Raw genomic sequence first — 22,077 nt, forward strand, 5'->3', positions numbered from 1 at the left:
GGTGCAACTGCAGACTCTTTACACTTTTATCTACACCCATGCTTTATCTCTCATATCTGAAGGTTTTTTAAAGAGGAACCTCAGGAGTACACAGAGAACAATTAAATTATTAAAGGGGGACAATCAGAAAGTTAAATGAATCTAACCTGCTGAGAGACCCCTATAGCGACTGGGACACTGAGGAGTAAGGTATGTGTCCTACCTTTCTTCTCAGCACCGGTCCTGCACTGTAAGTCAGCGTACTCCTCGGCCAGGAGCACTGCCCAATCCCCACAGGATCATCTGGCCGGGCCTCTCCATTATTTTGTTTTCTGATTTGTATTTTTTTTTTTAAATATTTTTTACACTGTCCCCAGACGACCCTGGGCGTACCGGTACATCCTGGGCTATCAAGCGCCATCCGGAGCGGAGCTCTCTTCATAGGAGGTGGGGGCCAGCTGCAGTGAGCAGTCCGGTCCTCACCGTTAATGACAGGTTGCAGCAATCGCGCTTAAGCTGCTTAAACAATCGCAAACGAGATTGTTTATCGTTAACCTAAAATTGTTATTACATATTACATAGAAGGAAGCTGCAGGCGGCCGCAATTCTACTAGCTGTTCAGACTGCGCGCTGTCCGAACAGCTAGTAGAATTGTGGCAGCCCACAGCTTCCTTCTCTGACATACTGGCCGCTGAATGTAGTTTTCTGGCACAGGCGCAGTGCAAGCAGGACGGCCGCCATGCGCCTGCGCACTGGCGCATCCAATCGCTGCTGGCTGTGGGGACGTCTACACAGCCGCAGCGACATCAGGCACTAATGGAGTTTACAGCACCATCCTGCAGCAGTAGATTTCATCCGGGCCAGGCATGGTGGAGTCATTCATAACCCTACCGTGCCTGGGCCGTATGAAATCTGCTGCTGCAGGATGGTGCTGGGGGCCGGCTACTGCTGGACAAGCACTTTCAGCCAGTGCGCATGCGCGGGATATAAACGGGACCCCCGCGAATCACGCTAAGGCTGTTGTGAACACGCATGTCCAGAGAAGCCAGCACGGGCTGGGAGGGGAGAGCTAAACAAGATCGAGGCCGCTGCTGCAGAGCAGCCTGGACGGATGACCTCACAAAGGGGGTGGAGCCATCGGGGCTGTAGTGGGCGGAGCAATGTGGAGCATTAACGACTAAGCCACGCCCCCGTGGTGCACTAAGCGGTTAAAACTTTTCTCAAGAACAAGCATCATAATCAATAATCTGAAAGAAGCTGAGGAGACAGCTAAATTAGTAATGTACAGCTTTTCAATTATGTAAAAATGACAAAATGGGGTGACAGTGTCACTTTAAGCCATCTTAATGCGAATATATCATTCCATCTAAACACTGATCGTTATAAAAAACACATTGGGGGAGATTTATCAAAGGGTGTAAAATTTAGACTGGTGCAAACTTGCCACAGCAACCAATCACAGCTCCTCTTTCCTTTCACCAGAGATGGAAGCTGAGCTGTGATTGGTTGCAGTGGGCAGTTTGCACCAGTCTAAATTTTACACCCTTTGATAAATCTCCCCCATTGTTACTTTGAAATCGTTAATCGTTCGATTGGGCGAATTATCGCTCCGTTATAACTGACCATAAGTAGAAAGCTACAAATTACAGATTTGGAATCACCATCCTTTATCCTACTTACAGATGACTTTAGTTCCGGGTTTTGAGGAAGGTGGTTTGAAGGTGACAGAGTCCCTTTAAGAGACAATTGCTAATTAGGTATGTAGATAGATATCAGGGCACCAAAATGAAGTGCAGTCTAGCACTAGTTATGGAGCTGTTTGTAATTCACAACTGCAACTGAGGTGTTGATTTTAATTCAAGTTATTTGTTTGGGGACTGCTAAGAGATTTTAACTGCAAATAATAAAATTTAAGTTTTCTACGACTGTTAAAAAGGGCTGGGGCTGTTTAGTTTTTGGTTAGTTAAATGCATTATTAGAAAAATCTCCTCTAGTGGCAGCTTATCTTGCCAAAAATAAAAGGGTCAGACAGCTTAAATCCAGCATGTCATCAGGAGAGTCAGGAGGCCACCATACACATTAGGTGGTTGGCTGATCCAAAATCTGTGGGTTTGACTGACACATCTCTAATGGTCAACTTTATGCTGCTCATCCACTTTAGACCGCTTTTGGGTAAATACCCCACTATAACAGCTATTTCCCCTGACTCAACTTTTATGCTTATTAAGGCGTGTGTGGTTGTCTACCTCAGGAACATGAACAATTATCATGACTTTAGGGGGACAGTCTGGGTACCCATCCCCCCCCTATACACTTTTAGATAGTCAACTGAACCCAGGGATTTTAAAGGGACCATTTAACAATCACCTTAACTCAGACACAGTGTACTTACACAATGTTATTTGTCAGACATATTTATTTTCCAATTATAAGTTTGAAGCTCGTAAAATGAGGGGACATGACAACCTTTACTCCTACAAACAGTGCAATAAAAAGGTAGTGGTGACACACATTGCTGATAGCTAGCTAGCTACCCAGAAGCTTTTTTAATCTGTAGATTTCACTATCTTTTTCTATAGTACTTTGTCCTCTGATTCCAATCCTTGTACAAAACCTAAATAGATGAGCATGAAGCACATATTGCTCAATGCCTGAAGGGGGTCAGGCTTTAAGACTCAGGCCCTACCTAAGGTGCTGACAGTTTGTTGTAGCTGGGAGTCCCCTAGTGAGCATGGAACCTTTTGGTAATTTGTCCATACAGTGGATTATGCACAATCCTACTGTAATGAAGTGTTTGTGCCACACTCACCACTCCTTCCACTTCTTCATGAATTATCAATGCTCCCCGGCCTCCTGCTTGCTCAGCTGTCAGCCAGTGTCTCTGATTGCAGATCAGTTCTCTGTAGGCAGTTTGGGGGAGATTTATCAAAGGGTGTAAAATTTAGACTGGTGCAAACTGGCAACAGCAACCAATCACAGCTTCTCCTTCCTTTCACCAGAGCTGGAAGCTGAGCTGTGATTGGTTGCTGTGGGCAGTTTGCATTAGTCTAAATTTTACACCCTTTGATAAATCTCCCCCTTTATGTCTGAAAGAAACACTCAGATATAGTTGTGGTCTAGGAGTAACTCACCTGTCTAGAGACCTGCCAGCAGGCCATTCTTTGGTTCAAATGAGGGGCCATTTAATGGCCGTTGTTTTGAAATAATGGCCGTTATTTTCTAGTAAATTACAGCCATCCACTCAATTTCAACAGTGTGTGAACATAGCCTTTCTGTGTTTTCAATCACTACTGCTTTTGGTTGCAAAATATTGACCAAAATACTGAGCAAAAATAGCCTTAAAAATGATACAATGAAAAAAGAAAGACCTATATTTCACTTCCATCTGGGAATTTAATGTCTCTAGACAAGTGAGTTACCCCTTGACCACAGCTCCATTACATTTGGGCTCAGAGATTCAACTATATCTGAGTGTTTCTTTCAGACATAATCTGCCTACAGAGGACTGATCAGCAATCAGAGGCACTGGCTGACAGCTGAGAGAGCAGGAGACCGGGCATGTTCATTCTTCAGCGCGGACAGGGCAGGAGCGCGCGCCTCCCATAGACTCCCATTATGAGCGGGAGGCTAACGGCATTCCGCGGCGGACAATTCCGTCGCGGAATTCCGCTACCTTTCCTCAGTTGGAACGAGCCCTTAGGTAGGGCTCGGGAGCTGACAGATTCTTTTTAATAGTTCGCTAATTGTTCAGTGTAATTCCAAATCGTTCCTTCCTCTGCTGGGTCAGATGGATTAAACAATCGTAGTAACGATAGTAACTAACAACTATCAGGGTCCATTTACACAGAAAGATTATCTGACAGATTATCTGCCAAAGATTTAAAGCCAAAACCAGGAATGGATTTGAAAAGAGGAGAAATCTCAGGCTTTCCTTTATGACTTAATCTCTGTTAATAGTCAATTCCTGGCTTTGGCTTCAAATCTTTGTCAGATAATCTGTCCGATAATCTTTCTGTGTAAATGGACCCTCATTCTGTGTAATAATGTGAACGATTTCAGGTTCAGATTTTGGACTAGATTTTTTTTCAAAAAATAGCCGTGTAAACTTTTATGTGGTGGTGTCATCTGACGTTGTAGTTACCTAATTTTAAGACCTTTTTAAGGACATTTTTTTTTTTTTATAACCTGATTACAGATGAGCGAACCTGTAGCATGCTCGAGTCGATCCGAACCCGAACTTTCGGCATTTGATTATGTGGAAAACATGGATATAGTCATTGGCTGTATCCATGTTTTCCAGACAACCTTAGAGCTTTATCCAAGTTCAGCAGCCACCACTAATCAAATGCCTAACGATCGGGTTCGGATGGACTCGAACCCGAACCTGGTTCGCTCAACGCTAAAACTGATACATTTAAACTATAAAATGTAAATATTTCCCCCAAGATTGTATATAACAAAACCTTCCTGAAAGGGAACCTTACATCTATGACAAAAATAAAAGTATCTCAAACAGGTCTTCTGCCCAGAAGTAAGTATAATGGACCAAAAGAAAATGAAATTGTAGATATATATATTTTTTTACAGCTACATAAAGAAGTTAAAGGAGGAGTCCGGCCAGGGACAACATTTTTCTAACAGCAGGGGTGGGGGAATATAAAATAAACCGACACCAACTCCCCATGCCTCTCTAGCTCTGGATCGCTGCTCTGGGACCTCCGTCGGGTCATTTGTGACCAGGGAATTCCTACTGCTCTATGTGAAGGGGCCAGAAGTCACTTTGTCAATATAAGTCTATGGGACTATGGTCAGGGCTGAGCCATCTCATATACTTATACAGGAAATTGACTTCTGACCCCTTCACAGGAAGCAGTAGAAATTCCCTGTTTACAAATGACTGGAAGGGCCGAAGATGTTATCCGGACTGTCAGAACATTGCCGCTAGAGGAAGTACAGGTCGGGGTTGCCATTTACTTTCCCTGCACTGATGTCATAGTAGGGAATGGCCAGTGTGGTCCTAGAAGGATTGGGCCACTAGCCTGCTACTCATGGGCCAGTGCTATGTGCTTGCCCCCCAGGCTAAAATTTGCCAGCCAGCTCCTGCCTGCCCCTTACACCTGTCAGATTTTGACAGGGCCAGACTTCTCTTTTAAAGATGCTGCTTCTCTACTTGTATTGGATAATTGCCACCACACACCACTGTACTAGGACAAGAAGATATGTCCGTTTGAAGAAAAGCATAGCATAATCTCCTGGCTGGTTCCCTCGGTTTGTTTGATAATATTGTTGGGGAATAGCTCCATGATTTACATAAAAAGGATCTTCCTTTCCATGAGCCTCCAATAGCTACATGGACTACCTCTACATTGCAATATTGTACCTTAAGGCCCCAGTACATGGAGTGATAATTAGAGATGATCGAACTGCGGAAAATCTTAGGTTCTATAGAACTCGAACCTTGTCGAACCTTCCACATTTGATTTCCGATGCCCTCCCAGTTTGTGGGGAAGGAGGAGACAGCCCAGGTACCGCATTGGGTAGTAAAGGCATCAGGAATCAAATGCGGAAGGTTCGGCAGGGTTCAAGTTCTATAGAACCTAAGATTTTCCGCTGTTTGATCATCTCTAGTGATAATCTGCTGAATCAGGCTAATTCATACAAATATTGCCCAGTGTAATATAGACACTGATCAGCCCAAGAGCCGAACATCGGCTGATCGTTGTCTTTTAGCAAGTTTAAAAATGGTTGCCCACCGTTTGGCTGATGACGGTGTAATGTAAAATAATAAAGATTATACTTACTTGTCCCGGCTCCCCTAGTTTGCTGCTCCATTTCCCACTTGCTGTAGCTGCCTCTAAAGTGACAGGCGCTCAGCTAATCACTGGCCATGGCGCTGTCCCATCTCAGCTAGTGATTGGTTGAGTGGTCTGTCACTGCACAGAGCTACAACAGTGGCTGCGGTGAGTGGGAAACAAAGAGCAGGACATGAGGGAGCATGGACAGGTAAGTATAATTTTTGGAACTGTTTTGTTATGATGCCAGTGCAGCCCTTGTTAATAATTAAGATATTTAACAAGCTCTGTAAGGGTGCATTTACACAGATGGAGTTATCTGGCAGATTTTTTAAGCCAAAGCCAGAAACAGACCATAAACAGAGAACAGGTCATAAAGGAAAGACTGAGATTTCTCCCCTTTTCAAATCCATTCCTGGCTTTGGCTTCAAAAACCAGATAAATCTCTCTGTGTAAAGGCACCCTAGCTAGCAGCAATCAAGCAGATCGGCACTCGCTTACATCGGGCCATGTAATACAGTATCATATTGCTGGACCCTGATAAGAACAGTAAGTTCTATAGAGTGCTATGCTTGAGGAAACACTCTGGCACTCATTTGTAACATTAGCCCCTACCCTCAGATCCTAATGTAATCTCCCATAACATATACACTGTAGACCGTTTCTTGTAATTAAAGTGACTCTGTACCCACAATCTGACCCCCCCAAACCACTTGTACCTTCAGATAGCAGCTTTTAATCCAAGATCTGTCCTGGGGTCCGTTCGGCAGGGGATGCAGTTATTGTCATAAAAACAACTTTTAATCCTGCAGTGCTGTGTCTAACGTCCGGGGCTTACATTTGTATATGCATTAGGCTGGCACCACCTCTCCGTCCTTTCTCCCCACCCTCATCATTAGGAATGATCCAGGAACATTTACTGCTGTTTGAGCTTTGCACTGGTGTATTAACGATCCAGCCCATGTTCATTATACACACAGGTGGGGAATGCCTGGAGCATTCCTAATGATGAGGAGGGACAGAGAGGGTGGTGCAAGCCTAATGCATATACAAATGTAAGCCCCGACCGTTAGACACAGCGATGCCAGAATAAAAGTTGTTTTTATGACAATAGCTGCATTACCTGCCGAACGGACCCCAGGACAGATCTTGGATTAAAAGCAGCTATCTGAAGGTACAAGTGGTTTGGGGGGTCAGATTGTGGGTACAGAGTCGCTTTAAGTTAACTAATAGTATCATGCTATTTACTTAGCACAATGTTTATAACAACTTACATTTACTCTTTGCTTAAGATTTGAGGGACATAAAATAGATAAAAAGCTAACATCCTTTTCATACAAATAATGTGGTAAAATGGCTGTGAGATTAAATGCACCTAAAGGCCATGTTCACATGAATGAACATCACTTGATTTAAATTGGAATGCGGGCACATTTGCATGTTCCCGCACTCCATAGTCCACAATGTTAAGTACGTCCAGGAGCCGTACTCTACACTTTGAGCACAGCCTATTTTGTATAGCCGCTGTTCACAAATAGACCTGTCAATTATTTTGTGCGGCCGCAGAAAACAACGGACGTAGTGTATATACACAATATATACACTACGGTCATTGTTCCATACACGTTGATGTTATCGATTGCTGTCACTTAATAATGTGGCCGTTGTTTTCTGTAAAAATACAGCGTGTGAAAGTGAATATTCAGAAAGGACACCACTCTTTTTTTCAAGTTGTGTGGCAGCTCAGTTCCAATGAAGTGAATGAAGTTATAATACCGCACATAAGGTGTGGAGAGGTGTTGGACTTTACAACAAAGAGGTAATCCTGAGGGTGCTCCCTCCATTGATGCAGAATCTGTTCCAGTCTGTGTTTTGTTGTACACAACCTTGTGGCAAACAGCTCTAAGGCCACATTCTGTACACAGTCCTTAAATTCAGATGATGTGCTATGGAATGGAGTTCAGATCATTCATTATGATGCCAGGAGCTCTGAAAATCACCGCTCTACTGTACTGACACAGCATGTCAGTACTGTAGTGTTAAGATTTAAACAGTTTTGGAGCCCCCAGTATTATTATTGCACCATGATGCCGGGAACTTTGAATTCCGTTCTGTAGTACATCATTTGTATTTACGGACCGTGCATGGAACGTGTAAATGAAATACGTTTCAACCTTGATAGAGTTGCCTTCCAATGGGCTTACAGGTGGCTCCTTTAGTCCACTGGTCCAGTTCGGTAACCCTATACCCATCATAAACTGTTCCTGATGTGGCTTCCCTTCCCTGTATACAATATTTGAAGTCAGGTAACAATGCCTGTACTGTGTGTATAAGAAATATACAAATCAAATATACCTGAAATTAGGGGGGCATGTCCCTTATTCTAGATAAATGTGTTTGGATAAATCAGCAGTTCAGATTCTGACTAATCAGCTCCTGGTCTGACTTCCACCAAGGCCAACCTTTGAACTGCCAGTTCTCTGTATGTGCTCATTGCTGTGACCTCACCTAAGTTACCATTTCAGTGTATAAAGTCCATTTTCAGGCACTATACAAAGTGCAGCCAGACAGCACAGAACGTTTTCTCTATACAGCTGGGCTTTCCACGCAGCATGTGGGCAATTATTAGAGTTACGGTGCTTTGTCTGGCACTTACTATAGTAACTAGCACAGACGATGTAACTCAGAATAGCACCACTGCACTGCCCCCTGAAGATTCCTCATCAGACTGGGGCATCGGGTCAATACGGGGTGGATTTGAAGCCGTCAATGGTTATTTTGATTCCTTCTTGGAACTCCTGGGTGGAAGAAATGGAGTTTGTCAATACAAGTGCCGTTATGGTAAGAATTATTATTATTTTTTTTAGTTTAGTTTTCGGTTTTTTTTTCTTTGTTTTCTAATGGTCTGAAAGGGCTAGAGAGCTTCTTGTATGACCTTTTAGAGCAGATGTATCCTATTCATGTAACCATTGGATATATCATTTACACCGTCATTCTCAGCTATATCGAATGCGTTTTTAGAAATTTAACATTAAAGGGGTTATCCAGCGCTACAAAAACATTGCCACTTTTCCCCCTACTGTTGTCTCCAGTTCAGGTGCGGTTTGCAATTAAGCTCCATTTACTTCAATGGAACTGAGTTTCAAAACCCCGCCCAAACTGGAGACAACAGTAGGGGGAAAGTGGCCATGTTTTTGTAGCACTGGATAACCCCTTTAAGGACCAAAAGACTACCTTCAGCAAAGTTACCAATGGGCAATATTACCTGTAGGGTGCTCACACACTGTTCTGTAACACATGTCCTCTACATGATTAACAATTTTTTGTTGTTGTTCTATCAAGTAGCTGGAATAAGGCTACTTGAAGACAACGTTGTTGTGTGGTCAGTAGTCATAAATAAAGGAGAACTCTGGGTAATAGTAAAGAAAATCACTGAGGGCAGGTGGTGGTGGGAACTTAAGAATTAAGGGATACTTACCTGTCGCATTGTTCTTTATAAATATGTTGCTACTCTAAGTATTGCTTTTCAGTTGGAGTTAAGATTCGGCCATGCAACATGTAACCTAAAAAGTTTTAACTATACTAAATGGAAATAGTGCCCTTTTCTTCTACTGTTTCCAGTATTCTTTTTGCTTTTTCCCAAGGACCACAATATATATATATATATATATATATATATATATATATGAAAAGATTATCTCATTACATTGTCCCTCTTCCTATCTGCTCACAGGGGCCCAGATATTACATGATCCATGGGCTCTGTTTGTGGTTATGATTATTGTCTTATACTTAGATGTCCACTAAAGGTATAAGGAGGATGGAGAATACGAGATACAGAAGGGTGCTGCATCTATTTCTCTGCATGGGGCCTAGATGCTCTTAATGACAGCCCTGTCTGTGTTACCATTTAACTTACTGGCTGTATTACCTGCAAAACTAGCGGAATTCTGTCCGCCGCGGAATGCCGTTAGCCTCCCTCTCATAATGGGAGTCTATGGGCGCGTGCTCCTTCCCTGTCCGCGCTTAAGAATGACCATGTTCATTCTTTAGCCGGGACAAAGCAGGAGCGCGCGCCTCCCATAGACTCCCATTATATGAGGGAGGCTAACGGCATTCCGCGGCGGACAATTCCGCCACGGAATTCGGCTAGTTTTGCTCAGTGGGAACGGGGCCTTAGAACTAAGGCCCTATTCACACATCCTGTTCCTGTTCACAATTGCGGATCCGCAGAAAAATAGTACTAATGTATTTCAATGGACCCATACACACATCCATGTTGTGTACTGGGCTGCAATCCGTTCCGCAAAAAAAAAAGGACAGGCCCTAGTACGGACAGTACCTGACACACCCAATACAACTCTATAGGGTCCGTATTTATGGATGCAATACGGATGAAAATTTGCGGATTGCTTACGGATTCAAAATTGCGGATTGGAAAATATACTGACGTGTGAATAGACCCTAAGAACAGTTGTGAAATGAGCCAGAAATGCTGGAAACAGAGCGGCAAGTAACTCCGAGTTTTATCCTGCCAGCCCTTATAGGCTCTGTTGTAGCATATCCCACTGGATGGTCTCATAGCAGGACAACCCAACACTGGCACATTATTAAGGCCCTATTCCACCAACAGATCTGATGACAGATTATCTGCCAAAGATTTGCAGCCAAACCCAGGAGTGGATTTGAAAAGAGGAGAAATCTAGTCTTTCCTTTATGACCTGTTCTCTGATTATAGTCCGTTCCTGGGTTTGGCTTCAAATCTTTGGCAGATAATCTGTCGTCAGATCTGTTGGTGGAATAGGGCCTTTAGCCTCATTTCAGTTAAAAACAGATAGTAGATAAGTATGGAATGTAAAATCTGTAAAAATCTCCACCAGCGTCTGGCCGAGTAAACACCGGTGTGTAAACACTTGAAGGGAATACTCATTGACCGCTATTTACTGAGACACTTCCCTCAGGATGAATATTTAAGAACTGTCTCTCCTTCACCCTGCCTTAGTAGGCAATTGCAGTCAAAGTAATTACCCAACATAATGTTTTTATCTGAACCGCTCCCTCTAACTGAGGGACTGATCTAAGGGGTTAAGAAAATCGATGAGTTTGGAAGGCAAAAACTTTTGTTGGTCTGTATGTAAGAATATACCTTATAGATTGTAAGCCCTCGCGGACAGGGTCCTCTTCCCCATGTATCAGTCTGCCATCTGCCTTCATGTAATGTGTTTTGATCTTGTAATGTTCTTGTTTGTTACCCCTGTCGCCTATATAGCATTATAAGTGAGCTCTCTAAATAAATAATAATAATAAAATAAGAATTCATACAGCTCCTTCTATAACTCCCAGCCAAAAGAGGTTCCAAGGGTCTGTTCTTACTGGACTCTGTTATTTCAGCCTGCAGATCTGATGCAAGAGGCTGTGATTAGGTCGTCAGTATGAGCGCTCCAAAGGTTACACACTCCAACGCCCTCTCCTCAAAGAGAGAAATCTTATGGCAGATTTACTATAAGTGGATACTAATGTCTAAAACTAGTTATGTATATGTGACCCTTAAGCTGTAGTACCAGGCAATCATGAGACCCAAAAGCCTCATAAAGACATGTGGAGACACGTAAGCCATTTATTCCACCATTTATTTCAATTATTTCGTAAAGCTATATAAATTTGTATTAAATTATTTTTATTTGACATTTTTACATTGACAGGCAGTGGTGAGGGTTGTAGTTGTGGCATAATAAAGCAAAGCAAGTGGAGATAACTGTCAGTCTGCTTCACTGTGTAGCAGATGCAGCGCTAGTAACACAGACAGCTTCCCCAAGTCTATTCTAATGCTAATATTTATTAGAATAGACATTAGCAAAAGCAAAGTAGTACTAGCATTGCATGCAGCAGCATTAACAGTAATTTAAAGTGATACTGTCACCCCAGTTTTCCTGTGTGCTTTTATTATTGTTGAACAGTGTCACTAAGGCGGAGCTTACCACCTTTTCCTTCATTATAACAGGGAGAACATGGCTAAGAGCACTGGACAGAGGCAGGGAGAGGGGGCTCAACAAATGCTAAGCCCCGCCTAGGTGACACTGTCCACCAATGAACTAAAGCGATTTTAGAACATAAAGGAGACAAAGACAAGTTTTATACTGGTATATATGAATTGTGTAGCATCTAAGCTTGTGGATGATGTGGAGGACCGCACGCAAAGTAAGGGGAGAGGGGGTGACAATATCACTTTAGCTGATCCAGTGATTGTGCCGGCCTGCAGTTCCTAACACAGTAATTGGTGGCAGCAGAGGGGCCATGTACTGCTGCCAGTAGAGATGAACGAAAGGGTTTGCAAACTACCGAATGTTTGGCATTTGACTCCCGGTGGCTGGAGAAGGTGGATTTAGCCCAAAGACTGCCTGGAAAACATGAATACTGCTATATGTCGCCATCTGTTTCTATACTTCCGTCATTCCAATAGTGCCCACTTCCTGGCCTCCATTTTGACCCAAGAAAGAACTGCTGGCATTCAATCGCTGGCTGAGGCAGGATACTGCTTTATGATAGAAAAGTTGGCACTTACTGTCATAAAATAACTGTACATAAAGGCCATGTCTATAGATAACAGGAGATGAAACTGACAAAAGATGACCGATCCAACAATGAACAATGCATCTCTCTTTGGCCACTTTTTGGTCACTTTTTTCATCTATCATCAAAGGTAACTTTTCCTGTTAGGACATATAGACCTTTACTAGTGATTACATCTTTGAAAACATCTCCAACAAGTTACAGATAGGAAAGGTCAGACAATTCTGGAGACCGGGAACAGCAATCGTGTTAACAAAGTGTTTAGTAAATGTAGTTGCAAAATGGGCGACAGATATATTGCACTTTAGAGGACTCTGTAGTAAATGTCTCATTTTAACACAAGGTTTCTTTTGAATTTCTTAAAGGTAAAGCCCCACTTCCCCGACCAGACTACAAGCCTCCAGAACCCAATGGCTGCAGCTCCTATTTCCTTGGTCTCAAGGTACCAGAGAGTGTATGTACCACTAACATCAACTGAATTCTAGACACTATTGTTAACATTATTATACAGCAAGGGCTTTGTAACTGAAAATGGCTACTTTATACCAGAAATCATGCCAGGAGCTATTGATGTTTCTGTTCAGCTCCAGCAACAGGTCCCAGCAACTAGCCATGGCACTTACCTACATGGTCGCATAACTACTGGGTGCTTCCTTTCTTGGCCCCCATGTCAGCTTTGCTGGATCAGGCGGCAGTTTCCAGCTCAAGATAGCTGGGGAATTGTGTTACCAGCATAAGCGACACCCATGGCTGTATTTGTCGCTTGTCACCCCCATGGTCCAGTACCTAGTGTGTTTGATAACATGTAGTATGCAGTCACATATACCTATTTGGGTATTATCGTTGCCACCTGCACTTCACTATGGGAGGCATTTATTAAGTCCGGCGTTTTTTACGCCGGACGTAAAAATGCCCCCGCAGCTCCGGCGCTACGGAGATTTATGTAGAGGCGGACTGCCTCTACATAAATCCCGTGCGCGCAGTTGCGCACAGCCGAAAAACTACGCCAGCTGAGGACTGGAGTAGGTTTTCGGCGTACATTTTGGCGGAACGGATGATAAATCGCGCGGACTCTGAGTCCGCGCCCTCCGTTCCGCCCACTCTCCGCCCCTTTTCCGCCCCCTTTCCGCCGCCTTTCCGCCCCCATGGCGTACTCGGCGGAAAGTGCCGATTTGCGAATATTTTATTCGCAAATCCGCCATTTTTGCTTAAAAAAAGACGCAAATCGGCACTTTCAGCCGAAAATCATCCATTCGCCGGATGATACATGTGGCCCTATGTGTGTGCGGAGACATACAGTATTCTTTTATCTAATGTGTATTGGAGTTAAGAAAGACAATTGAAGACCAAAGAAGCATATGGCTGAAGTTATCATATATACAGTATCTGGTTACCTTTTCACATTTGCTAAGGAAGCTTTTATCCACAGTCAATTAACCTATTAATTGCAGTGTCTCTTTTATTTAGTAGTGGCCGACTTCAATAGGGAAACCAGAGACCATGGAATCAGAATTGCATTTTCACATGCAGTACTGCAATGCAGTGTTCTCTATATAGAGTAATCACAGCAAATCTGAAAGCAAATCATGTGCACTCTCAGGGGAAGGTCACATGTGGCAGATTTCATTAAACTGTGAATGAAAATCCCATCCTGTACAGCTGAATGGGGTAGTGTATTGTACATGTGTATGGATTCTGCATAGAGTAATATAACAGTCACAGAAATCTCTATAACCTATCTGCTACTGGCAAACAGCCTTAATGTGTTAACTGGCTTGTGAGGGATTGCAGACAATAATCCAAATTAGAGGTGAATTTGCACATGATAATAAAATCAGCCAGCAGGTTGCCAGACGATTATTATGCGGCTTCGGTTGCATTAATAAATAATCTGGAAACCCAGCATCAAAGTGTTTTATTTTTTTAATAAATGACCCAATTTATGCTTCCCTGTAACAAAGTCACCTTTGCAGTTTCAGCATTCCATAATTACACATCCCTGACAGTTAAATTGCATGGAAATCCTCATTAATATTCATTACAGAGATGGGAGATTCCTCAGCATTTTCTGTGTGTTGTATACCCATAGGTTATAGAAAAGCTGTCACACCACAGAACAGTGATATGCTATGCGGTAGGATGGAGCAGCCAGGCATTAGTATTTGTTGTGGGTACACTGTAATCACTGACAATTCATCCTAGACAGCAATCCCCCCCCCCCCCTGTGCCTGCAGTATGGGGCCTCTCTGCTGACTGCACACAGTTGTCTATTAGCAGCCATTTGCAGGTGTTGTCTGCGGCATAATTCAATTAAACCTAGAGGCAGTGAAAGTGAATGCAAATACTGGAACTGCATCAACTGTCTCAATCTCCCCCCCCCCCACACACACAAAAAAAAAAGGAAAAGCTATTTCTTAACCTTCACAATGTTTGTTACACTGAGTTTACAAAGATAGCAGAAAGGGAAACTTATTATTGCATTATTATTAATTCAGGAGGCTCCCTTTGCTGGTGGCTTTAGGAGGTTGCAATGGTATATAGCACAGGTGATTAAAGGCGGACATTAAATGACCACTGAGCTATGGCTTGTCAGACTAAGCCGTTATGTGTGTAAGTGCTCTTTTTTTCCACTGTACAGAGTACAGTCCTAATCTTAAATTTGTCTTGAACCTAATCTCCACGGTGGCTCCTGCGCACACACACACACACACACGCAGGCACGCACACACACACACACAAGTGTATTTCTATAGCACACCCTAAGAAGCAGCAGCAGCAGCATGAGAGACTTTGCAGAGCAGTACTGAGCAATGTAGGCTGTGGATCAAGCACTGTGGTGAGATAGAAGACTTACTATATCTTCAGTGTCTCCATCTTCAGCTGAGCCCGCCTCCCCTGTACCTCTCCTCAAACAATTAAAAGGGTGTCTTGGGAATGTTTTATAACAATTTGTCTAACTCACCTGCAGCCACGGAGCCCTGATCTAGATGCACAGCATATTCTGTGGTTAGGGTCAGCATGAAAAATTGAAAACCTAATAAGAGGCCACAACGGTGTCTCACCTCAGCTGTTGGTTGTCTGAGTGGGCAATGCTTCATGCTAAGCTTGTACATAAGGACCAGTGGCAGCCGGAGTATATATTTTTTATATGTTTACCACAAAACCGAGCGCATTTTAAAATTTCCCCAAAACAGTCCCTTTAACATGATGAATTTTTAACGTTTTTTTGGGGAGGGAACTAGGGATGGTCCGAACCCGCCGAGGTTTGGGTTCGGCTGAACCCGAACGCTCGGCATCGGATTACCGATGTCTGCCCGCTCCGTGCAGCGTGCAGCGGGCGGATCTAGCGGGAGGACCGCCTGGAAAACTGGGATACAGCCTATGGCTATGGCTGTATCCCAGTTTTCCAGGCGTTCCTCCCGCTGGATCCGCCCACTCCACGGAGCGGGCAGACAGCGGTAATCATTGCGGATGGTTCGGGTTCGTATGAACTCCGTACGAACTCGGTTCAGACCATCCCTAGAGGGAACATTAAGAAGGAAAAGATAAGTGATACTGTTGCATTAGGACCATACTAAACCGACTAATATTCCTGATAAGTGAGTGCTAATCTGCTAGAACAGCTTGGTGATCGTGCAGTAAGGGCTGTACATATATATCGTTAGCAATGTCTGTGCTGCCCTTGCTTTGCTGTAAAATAATAGAGATAAATACTTACTTGATAGCTGTCAAGGCTCCCCCCTGGTGTCCTCAGGCCTTGTCTGTGGGATTCCCCAGTCTCCGTAGCTGCAACTCTTGCTTGTGGTCCCATCTCTGAAGTGACAGGCCACTCAGCCAATCATTGGCCTTGGTGCTGTCCCATCTCTGCAAGAGAGTGAGGACCAGAAGTGAGAGCTGCAGCTGCAGTGATGGGGGAACCTTACAGATGTAAACGAGCCTTTCCACCGAGCGATAATCGGGCCGATTATCGCTCCGTGGGATAGGCCGAACGATCAGCTGATGATCGTGTCATCGGCTGATCATTCAGTTAGGTTCAAACCTAAAATCATCGGTCGCCACCCGTGCATCGCTACGTGGAATAGCGGCCGTGGCGACCGACAATTTCACAAACACTGAGTAATTACAGTGGACACACTGGACAGTACTGTGTAATTACAGTGAACACACTGCAGTCCCGCGACAGTAGTGCAATGAACCAGCAACGTGTGTGAACACAGACTTAGGCTACATTTACACATCCGTAATATCTGTTCGCAGTTGTAGGTGTTATGGGGCCATGATCACCCTTTACCAATGAATGGGTGCATGCATTGCGGATGGCTTTGTATGCACATCCGTAGTGCTGTCTGTAGCTGTGGGCTTATCAACATCAACCAAGGGATAAACTTCCAGGAGGTCGACCATCACTGCAGCACTCCACCAATCAGGGCATTATGGCAGTGGCCAGTAAGAAGTCTTCCCTCAGTGAAGGACACATGAATGCCCATCTGGATTTTGCAAACAAAAAGAACCTTAGGACTTTAAGACTGAGAAACCAGCCAAACGTACAGTATGCCAAGAGAGAACACCAGTAAACTCCAAGTAGGTAGCACAACAACTACAGATGAACGGATTTACAGTACTAGTGAAACGCTTTGCTAGGCTTGGCGGCCAGCTTGTCAGCCAGCTGCCTTTAAACTTTGTGCCGCTCTGCTCCGGGTGCCTGGAAAAGCTTAATCCTGTCATGGGAAACTTCTCCCAGTTTCCCAGGACTGGATCCAGTTTTTCCAGGCACCCGGGGCAGTTGGCTGATAAGCTGACCGCCAAGTCTAGCAAAGTGTTTCACTTTGCTAGTACTGTAAATTCGCTTGGCTGTAACAACACCCTATTGAACCCTACATGTTTTTAACGTTACTACTTCTTACTAATATCTCCCTTTAACTAATAGTTAATCTGAGTGTTATTTTTTTTTAAATATATATTTGTATTGTGTGCAGTTTGCTTTGTATTCCTACCATAGGAATCTGCTCAGCCTCTTAACCCAAATTACAAAGTTTGTGCTACCTTTTTATAAAGAGCAGTTTAGAGCTAGATCTACAGCCTTGCTGGATATACACCTGAGGCATTGTTATTATGAGAGAAATATGATCTGGAAGCAATACATACATATTGACTGAATGGAGACATAAGCTGTATTTATAACACTTTAGTGAGTCTCCAGTGTTTTCTTTGGCTCACAACAGATGATGTGCCGTGCCAGGCCGATACAACGGTTACTGGAGCTCGGAAGACTGATGACCGAGTTGCAAAGTTGCTGACTCTATAGCTTGTTGGTTTTCTTCATGTCTGCTTTTAATATAAATAAAGTAGGTTAAATCGGACATTTTACAATGCACCGATGATGATGAAATATGACTTTGTTATATACAGTTCATACAATGGCAGTATGTAATAATTACTTCAAAGCTATGATCGATGATATACAATCTGATCTGGGAACCATATTACTAGGCAAGGTGGGTTGAGGAAAGTCTGCATTCCATGAAGTATGGTTTTCTGAGATCACCTATATAAGTGAACACAATGTAGTAGTTACTGAGGGGTGCTTATACCTTACCCAGTAGAGATTAGACTGTACCTCCTCAGACTTTCCTGCTGTTTCATCCAATCAACAGGCTGGAAAGGATGAATTAGCCTAAAAATCCTATATACATTATATACATATATAATTATTATCATTATATATATATTATGGTGATTACTTGCCTGAGCAGCTATATTTGGGCTTGAATGGTCTTTTGTTGATTCAACAAACTTTGCATAAATCTATAGTACAAGGGAATGTAATAAATCTTACCAGCCCCCCCCCCACCCAACACACACTATGAATGAAGCTCAGTAGGTGAAGAAATTACAAGCTGACAAGACAAGTCTATGGAGAGGGGAGCAGTAAGGCTGCATTCCCACATTCCGTGATCCTGACAGATCACGGACGTGGAATGCATGTACCGGAGTCCCCCCGTGCCCGGACAGCATCTGTAATTAGATGCTGGGAGCAGGGGAGACTGTATTCATAAGCGCCGCGCTGTAGTAACAGCACCGCGCGGCTGATTCATTACAGCACAGCGCTTATGAATACAGTCTCCCCCGCTCCCAGCATCTAATTACAGATGCTGTCCGGGCGCAGGGGGACTCCGTTACATGCATTCCACGTCTGTGATCCGTCAGGATCACGGAACGTGGGAATGCAGCCTTAGAAGGGTAATGGGAGGGAGAGTGTGTGGTGAGACCAGAATCTTGATTATCGTACAGCCCTTGCTTTAATCAGCCGTTGGCCGTGCGTCTCCTATTAGCCGGTGGCAAATGATTTTTTTACATATTGAAATACAAAGCTGTCTGTTACATGGGGAGATAGCTGCCCCATTCAGCAGATCATCACTCTGTGTAATAGGGCCTTAGGCTAGATTCACACCTAAAGGATCTGCAGCGGATTTCATGCTGCGACTTTGCAGCTAAATCCACTGTGAATCCCTTACTGTCATTCTGAATAGGGTTACATACTGCTGCAAGTATGTAAACGCCATCCCCCTTAACCCACGGCAGCCTGGTGCATACATTACCTGGTCCGCACTCCGGCCTCCCCTTGTGGCTCACGGCATCCTGACATCCTGCTCAGCCAATCAGTGGCTGCGGCAAGACAGCACACTGATTGGCTGAGCAGATCGTCAGGATGCCGGGAGCCACAGGAGGGGGCCGGAGCGCGGACCAGGTAATGTATGCACCAGGCTGCTGTGGGTTAAGGGGGATGGCGTTTACATACTTACAGCGGAATGAAAATTCCATATGTAACCCTATTCAGAATGACAGTAAGAGATTTGCAGTGCATTTCCGCGAAAAAATTCAATCAGAAATTAGAAATGGATTAGAACCCATCATCACCTGGGAAACATGCCTAGCCATCCCTCCATGGCAATGCTGCCTGTCACCTAGGATCTGTGATATTGGATCATTTAAATGGTTTTCCTACTTAATAAACAGAAAATTGCTGCCTCTAAATGTTTGGCCCTGGATTTTTCCTATTTTCTATACATTTTAAGACATTCATCAAAACATATAGTAGTTGCCTCAGCTGAAGAGGTTAGAGAGTAGATGAATCCTGACAAAAGCATTGACTGATGATACCGCCGTGTCTAGCGGATAGAAGATCTGTGAGCTTAGAATTGATTTTCTAGCAATACTGCCAGATTGGAGTGGGAAAAGCATGCCATTATTAACATAGGAGGCCTGATAAACTTCACTTGTGAATGAGTTATTGAGTGTAGCACTTTGTATGGCTAAAGTAACGGATGAGAAGAGAATGGTCATAAAATTCTCATTATACTTGACAAGTAAGGTCAAAAGTGTGACTAGAAGACACAGTGGCTTAAAAAGTATTGGTAACAATCTATATGAACCTATTATATATGTCTATCAGTAATATTTATTATAATAGTAACCTATCATTAGTTCCCGCTGGGAGCAAAAGGTTCAGCCGTCAGGTGTATGGGGCTCTCCTGACTGTCCACTGGCAGATGATTTTGGTGGAGACAGAGGTTGGGTGTTCTCTGAGAGATAAGCCACAGTCAGAATCTCTGACATGTCAAAAGATCTTGCTAATGACAGTAACACTTTAAGTTATAAGGCACATGCTACAATGTAGCTGCACATTGGGTGTCAGGCGCTGTAATCTAAGAATCACATGGTGCCCATGGTTCACACTGCGTTTTTGCAATCCGTTTTTTTCATCCGTTTTTTGCAAAAAACGGATGAAAAAAACGGATGCATTTGTGTGTATCCGTTTTTCCATTGACTTCCATTGTAAAAGAAAAGGGATCAAGACGGATTCGTTTTTTTTTAACGGACACAAAAGTAGTGTCAGCTACGTTTTTGTGTCCGTCAAAAAAAAAAAAAAACGGATCCGTTTTTTTTTACAATGGAAGTGAATGGAAAAACGGATCAAAACCGATTGCAAAAACACAGTGTGAACCCAGCCTAAGATTTCTTTGTAGTAGGTGGACATTCCTGGTCCTTTAGGTGGTCCTGGATAATGCCCCTTCCCTTCATTAACTTAAAACACTCTGAGAAGATATTTATTGAGGGATCTAAGCTAATCTAAGAGTTTGTCTTTACAGTTGGATATGGGCATCCCGGCTATGACAAAATGTTGTAACCAGCTGGATATCTGTTATGACACTTGTGGAGCAAACAAGTACCGCTGTGATGCAAAGTTTCGCTGGTGTCTGCACTCCATCTGCTCAGACTTGAAGAAAAGCTTGGGGTTCGTCTCCAAAGTGGAAGGTAAGTTTTCTCCTATGTTTTGGTATTTCAAGCAGCACTCCAGGTAAATGCAGGGTGGTGGCAGCAGTGTACACTGTGGACAATGGTGTACAAGTAGATATCCAGACAAAAAATAAATCACCTCGGCACTCCAATATGGTGATCAAACGAAGTGATGTATTTCTCCCACAAATGCAACGTTTCAGTCTCACAATGAGAGCTTTCTCAAGCAGTGCTTGAGATGAGCCATAACATTAACCCCCTCTTACCCCCACCCTGTGTTCTACTATGACAATAATGGTAAGCAAATTAAAAAGGTTAGAGACTTCTACTGCCAACACATCAGCAACCCCCCCCCCCCCTTAATGTAGAGACATTACACCCACTAGACTACTGTGCATTAGAATCCTTCTCATCACTGTTGAGCAGTAAGGAGGATCAGGGGTACATGAGTGTCCCCATTCTTGTGATCGGTAGTTATCTAGTGGATAGGCCATAAATGTCAATTCTGAGAAAACCTACTTGAAATAATACAACTTGTTCCACAAAAAAGAAGCCCTCATATGACTTCACTATTGTAATGTAGAAATTAAATAAATAGTGACCTCTCTACTAGAAACATCGGCCCTGGTACGCATGTATTGTGGATATTCCCAGTTTTCAGTTCATATCTACTTTAAAAGTAATTTTGTAATTACATAGCATTACTGATCCTGTGTCATAGCCTATAGTATAGCCAAGAAGACATGATCCCAAGGACATTCCAATATACTTGTAAAAACTGTATAGAAGAAAAGCTGAGATATAATAAGAAACTAATTGTGTGTATATGTGAACTGTGCTTTGTTTCCTTGCAGCATGTGAATCGGTGGCTGACACAGTATTCAACACTGTCTGGACCTTGGGGTGTAAACCTTTCATGAACAGTCAAAGGTCATCATGTATCTGCAATGAGGAGGAAAAAGATGAATTATAAGAAGAATAGAAGCTTCAAGCAAACATAGAAGATTGCTGTAGTTCATAGCTTGGTGGACTATGCAGAGACCCTACAATACTGTGTAGATATTCGCTGTGGAACATCTTACTACTGCAACCAGAAGTAGCTCATCAGCTTAGTTGTAGGTTAAGTTGCATTCGGCCATCAGGCTTCTATGACTGCAATTGTATTTGGGAGTTGCCATTCTGCTTTTATTGCTGATCATGTCCAGACACACATTTATCCAATTTCCTTCAGAGTAAACCTTTATTTATTGTGGACATGGAACTAGGCACTAGGTTGTATCCAACTTGTACCAATGAGCCAGCCAGAGACCTGATAGTCAACATTTACCATAGAAGGTCCATGACTCTAGTTGATCAACACAACACATTTTACCATGAACACTAATTGTAGAGAGGACCTGTGCAAAACTGTATACAAGGTGTTCTGTGGTGTATACCA

At 43.3% G+C, this 22,077-nt stretch overlaps 1 protein-coding gene across 2 annotated transcripts; it reads left to right on the forward strand.

Moving 5' to 3' along the window:
• The first annotated feature begins 8,312 nt into the window (after positions 1-8,312).
• Positions 8,313-21,797, forward strand: PLA2G12B (phospholipase A2 group XIIB). Of its 2 annotated transcripts, none has more exons than XM_069980524.1 (4): positions 8,313-8,612; positions 12,707-12,795; positions 20,492-20,657; positions 21,494-21,797. In XM_069980524.1, the coding sequence occupies exons 1-4, from the start codon at positions 8,384-8,386 to the stop codon at positions 21,610-21,612; spliced, it is 603 nt and encodes a 200-aa protein (XP_069836625.1). In that variant the 5' UTR covers positions 8,313-8,383; the 3' UTR covers positions 21,613-21,797. The 2 variants fall into 2 exon arrangements, with proteins under 2 accessions (XP_069836625.1, XP_069836626.1); XM_069980525.1 differs by having other exon boundaries at positions 12,707-12,783.
• The last annotated feature ends 280 nt before the right edge of the window (positions 21,798-22,077 follow it).

This window comes from Dendropsophus ebraccatus, chromosome 8 (assembly GCF_027789765.1).
Source record: "Dendropsophus ebraccatus isolate aDenEbr1 chromosome 8, aDenEbr1.pat, whole genome shotgun sequence".
Lineage (NCBI taxonomy): Eukaryota > Metazoa > Chordata > Amphibia > Anura > Hylidae > Dendropsophus > Dendropsophus ebraccatus.

Excerpts from the sequence above, each read along its gene's own strand:
- PLA2G12B (XM_069980524.1), top strand. The coding sequence starts at position 8,384 with ATGTGGGCAATTATTAGAGTTACGGTGCTTTGTCTGGCACTTACTATA. Across the intron at positions 8,613-12,706 it reads TCAATACAAGTGCCGTTATG|GTAAAGCCCCACTTCCCCGA; the intron begins GTAAGAATTATT and ends AATTTCTTAAAG. Across the intron at positions 20,658-21,493 it reads GTTCGTCTCCAAAGTGGAAG|CATGTGAATCGGTGGCTGAC; the intron begins GTAAGTTTTCTC and ends GTTTCCTTGCAG.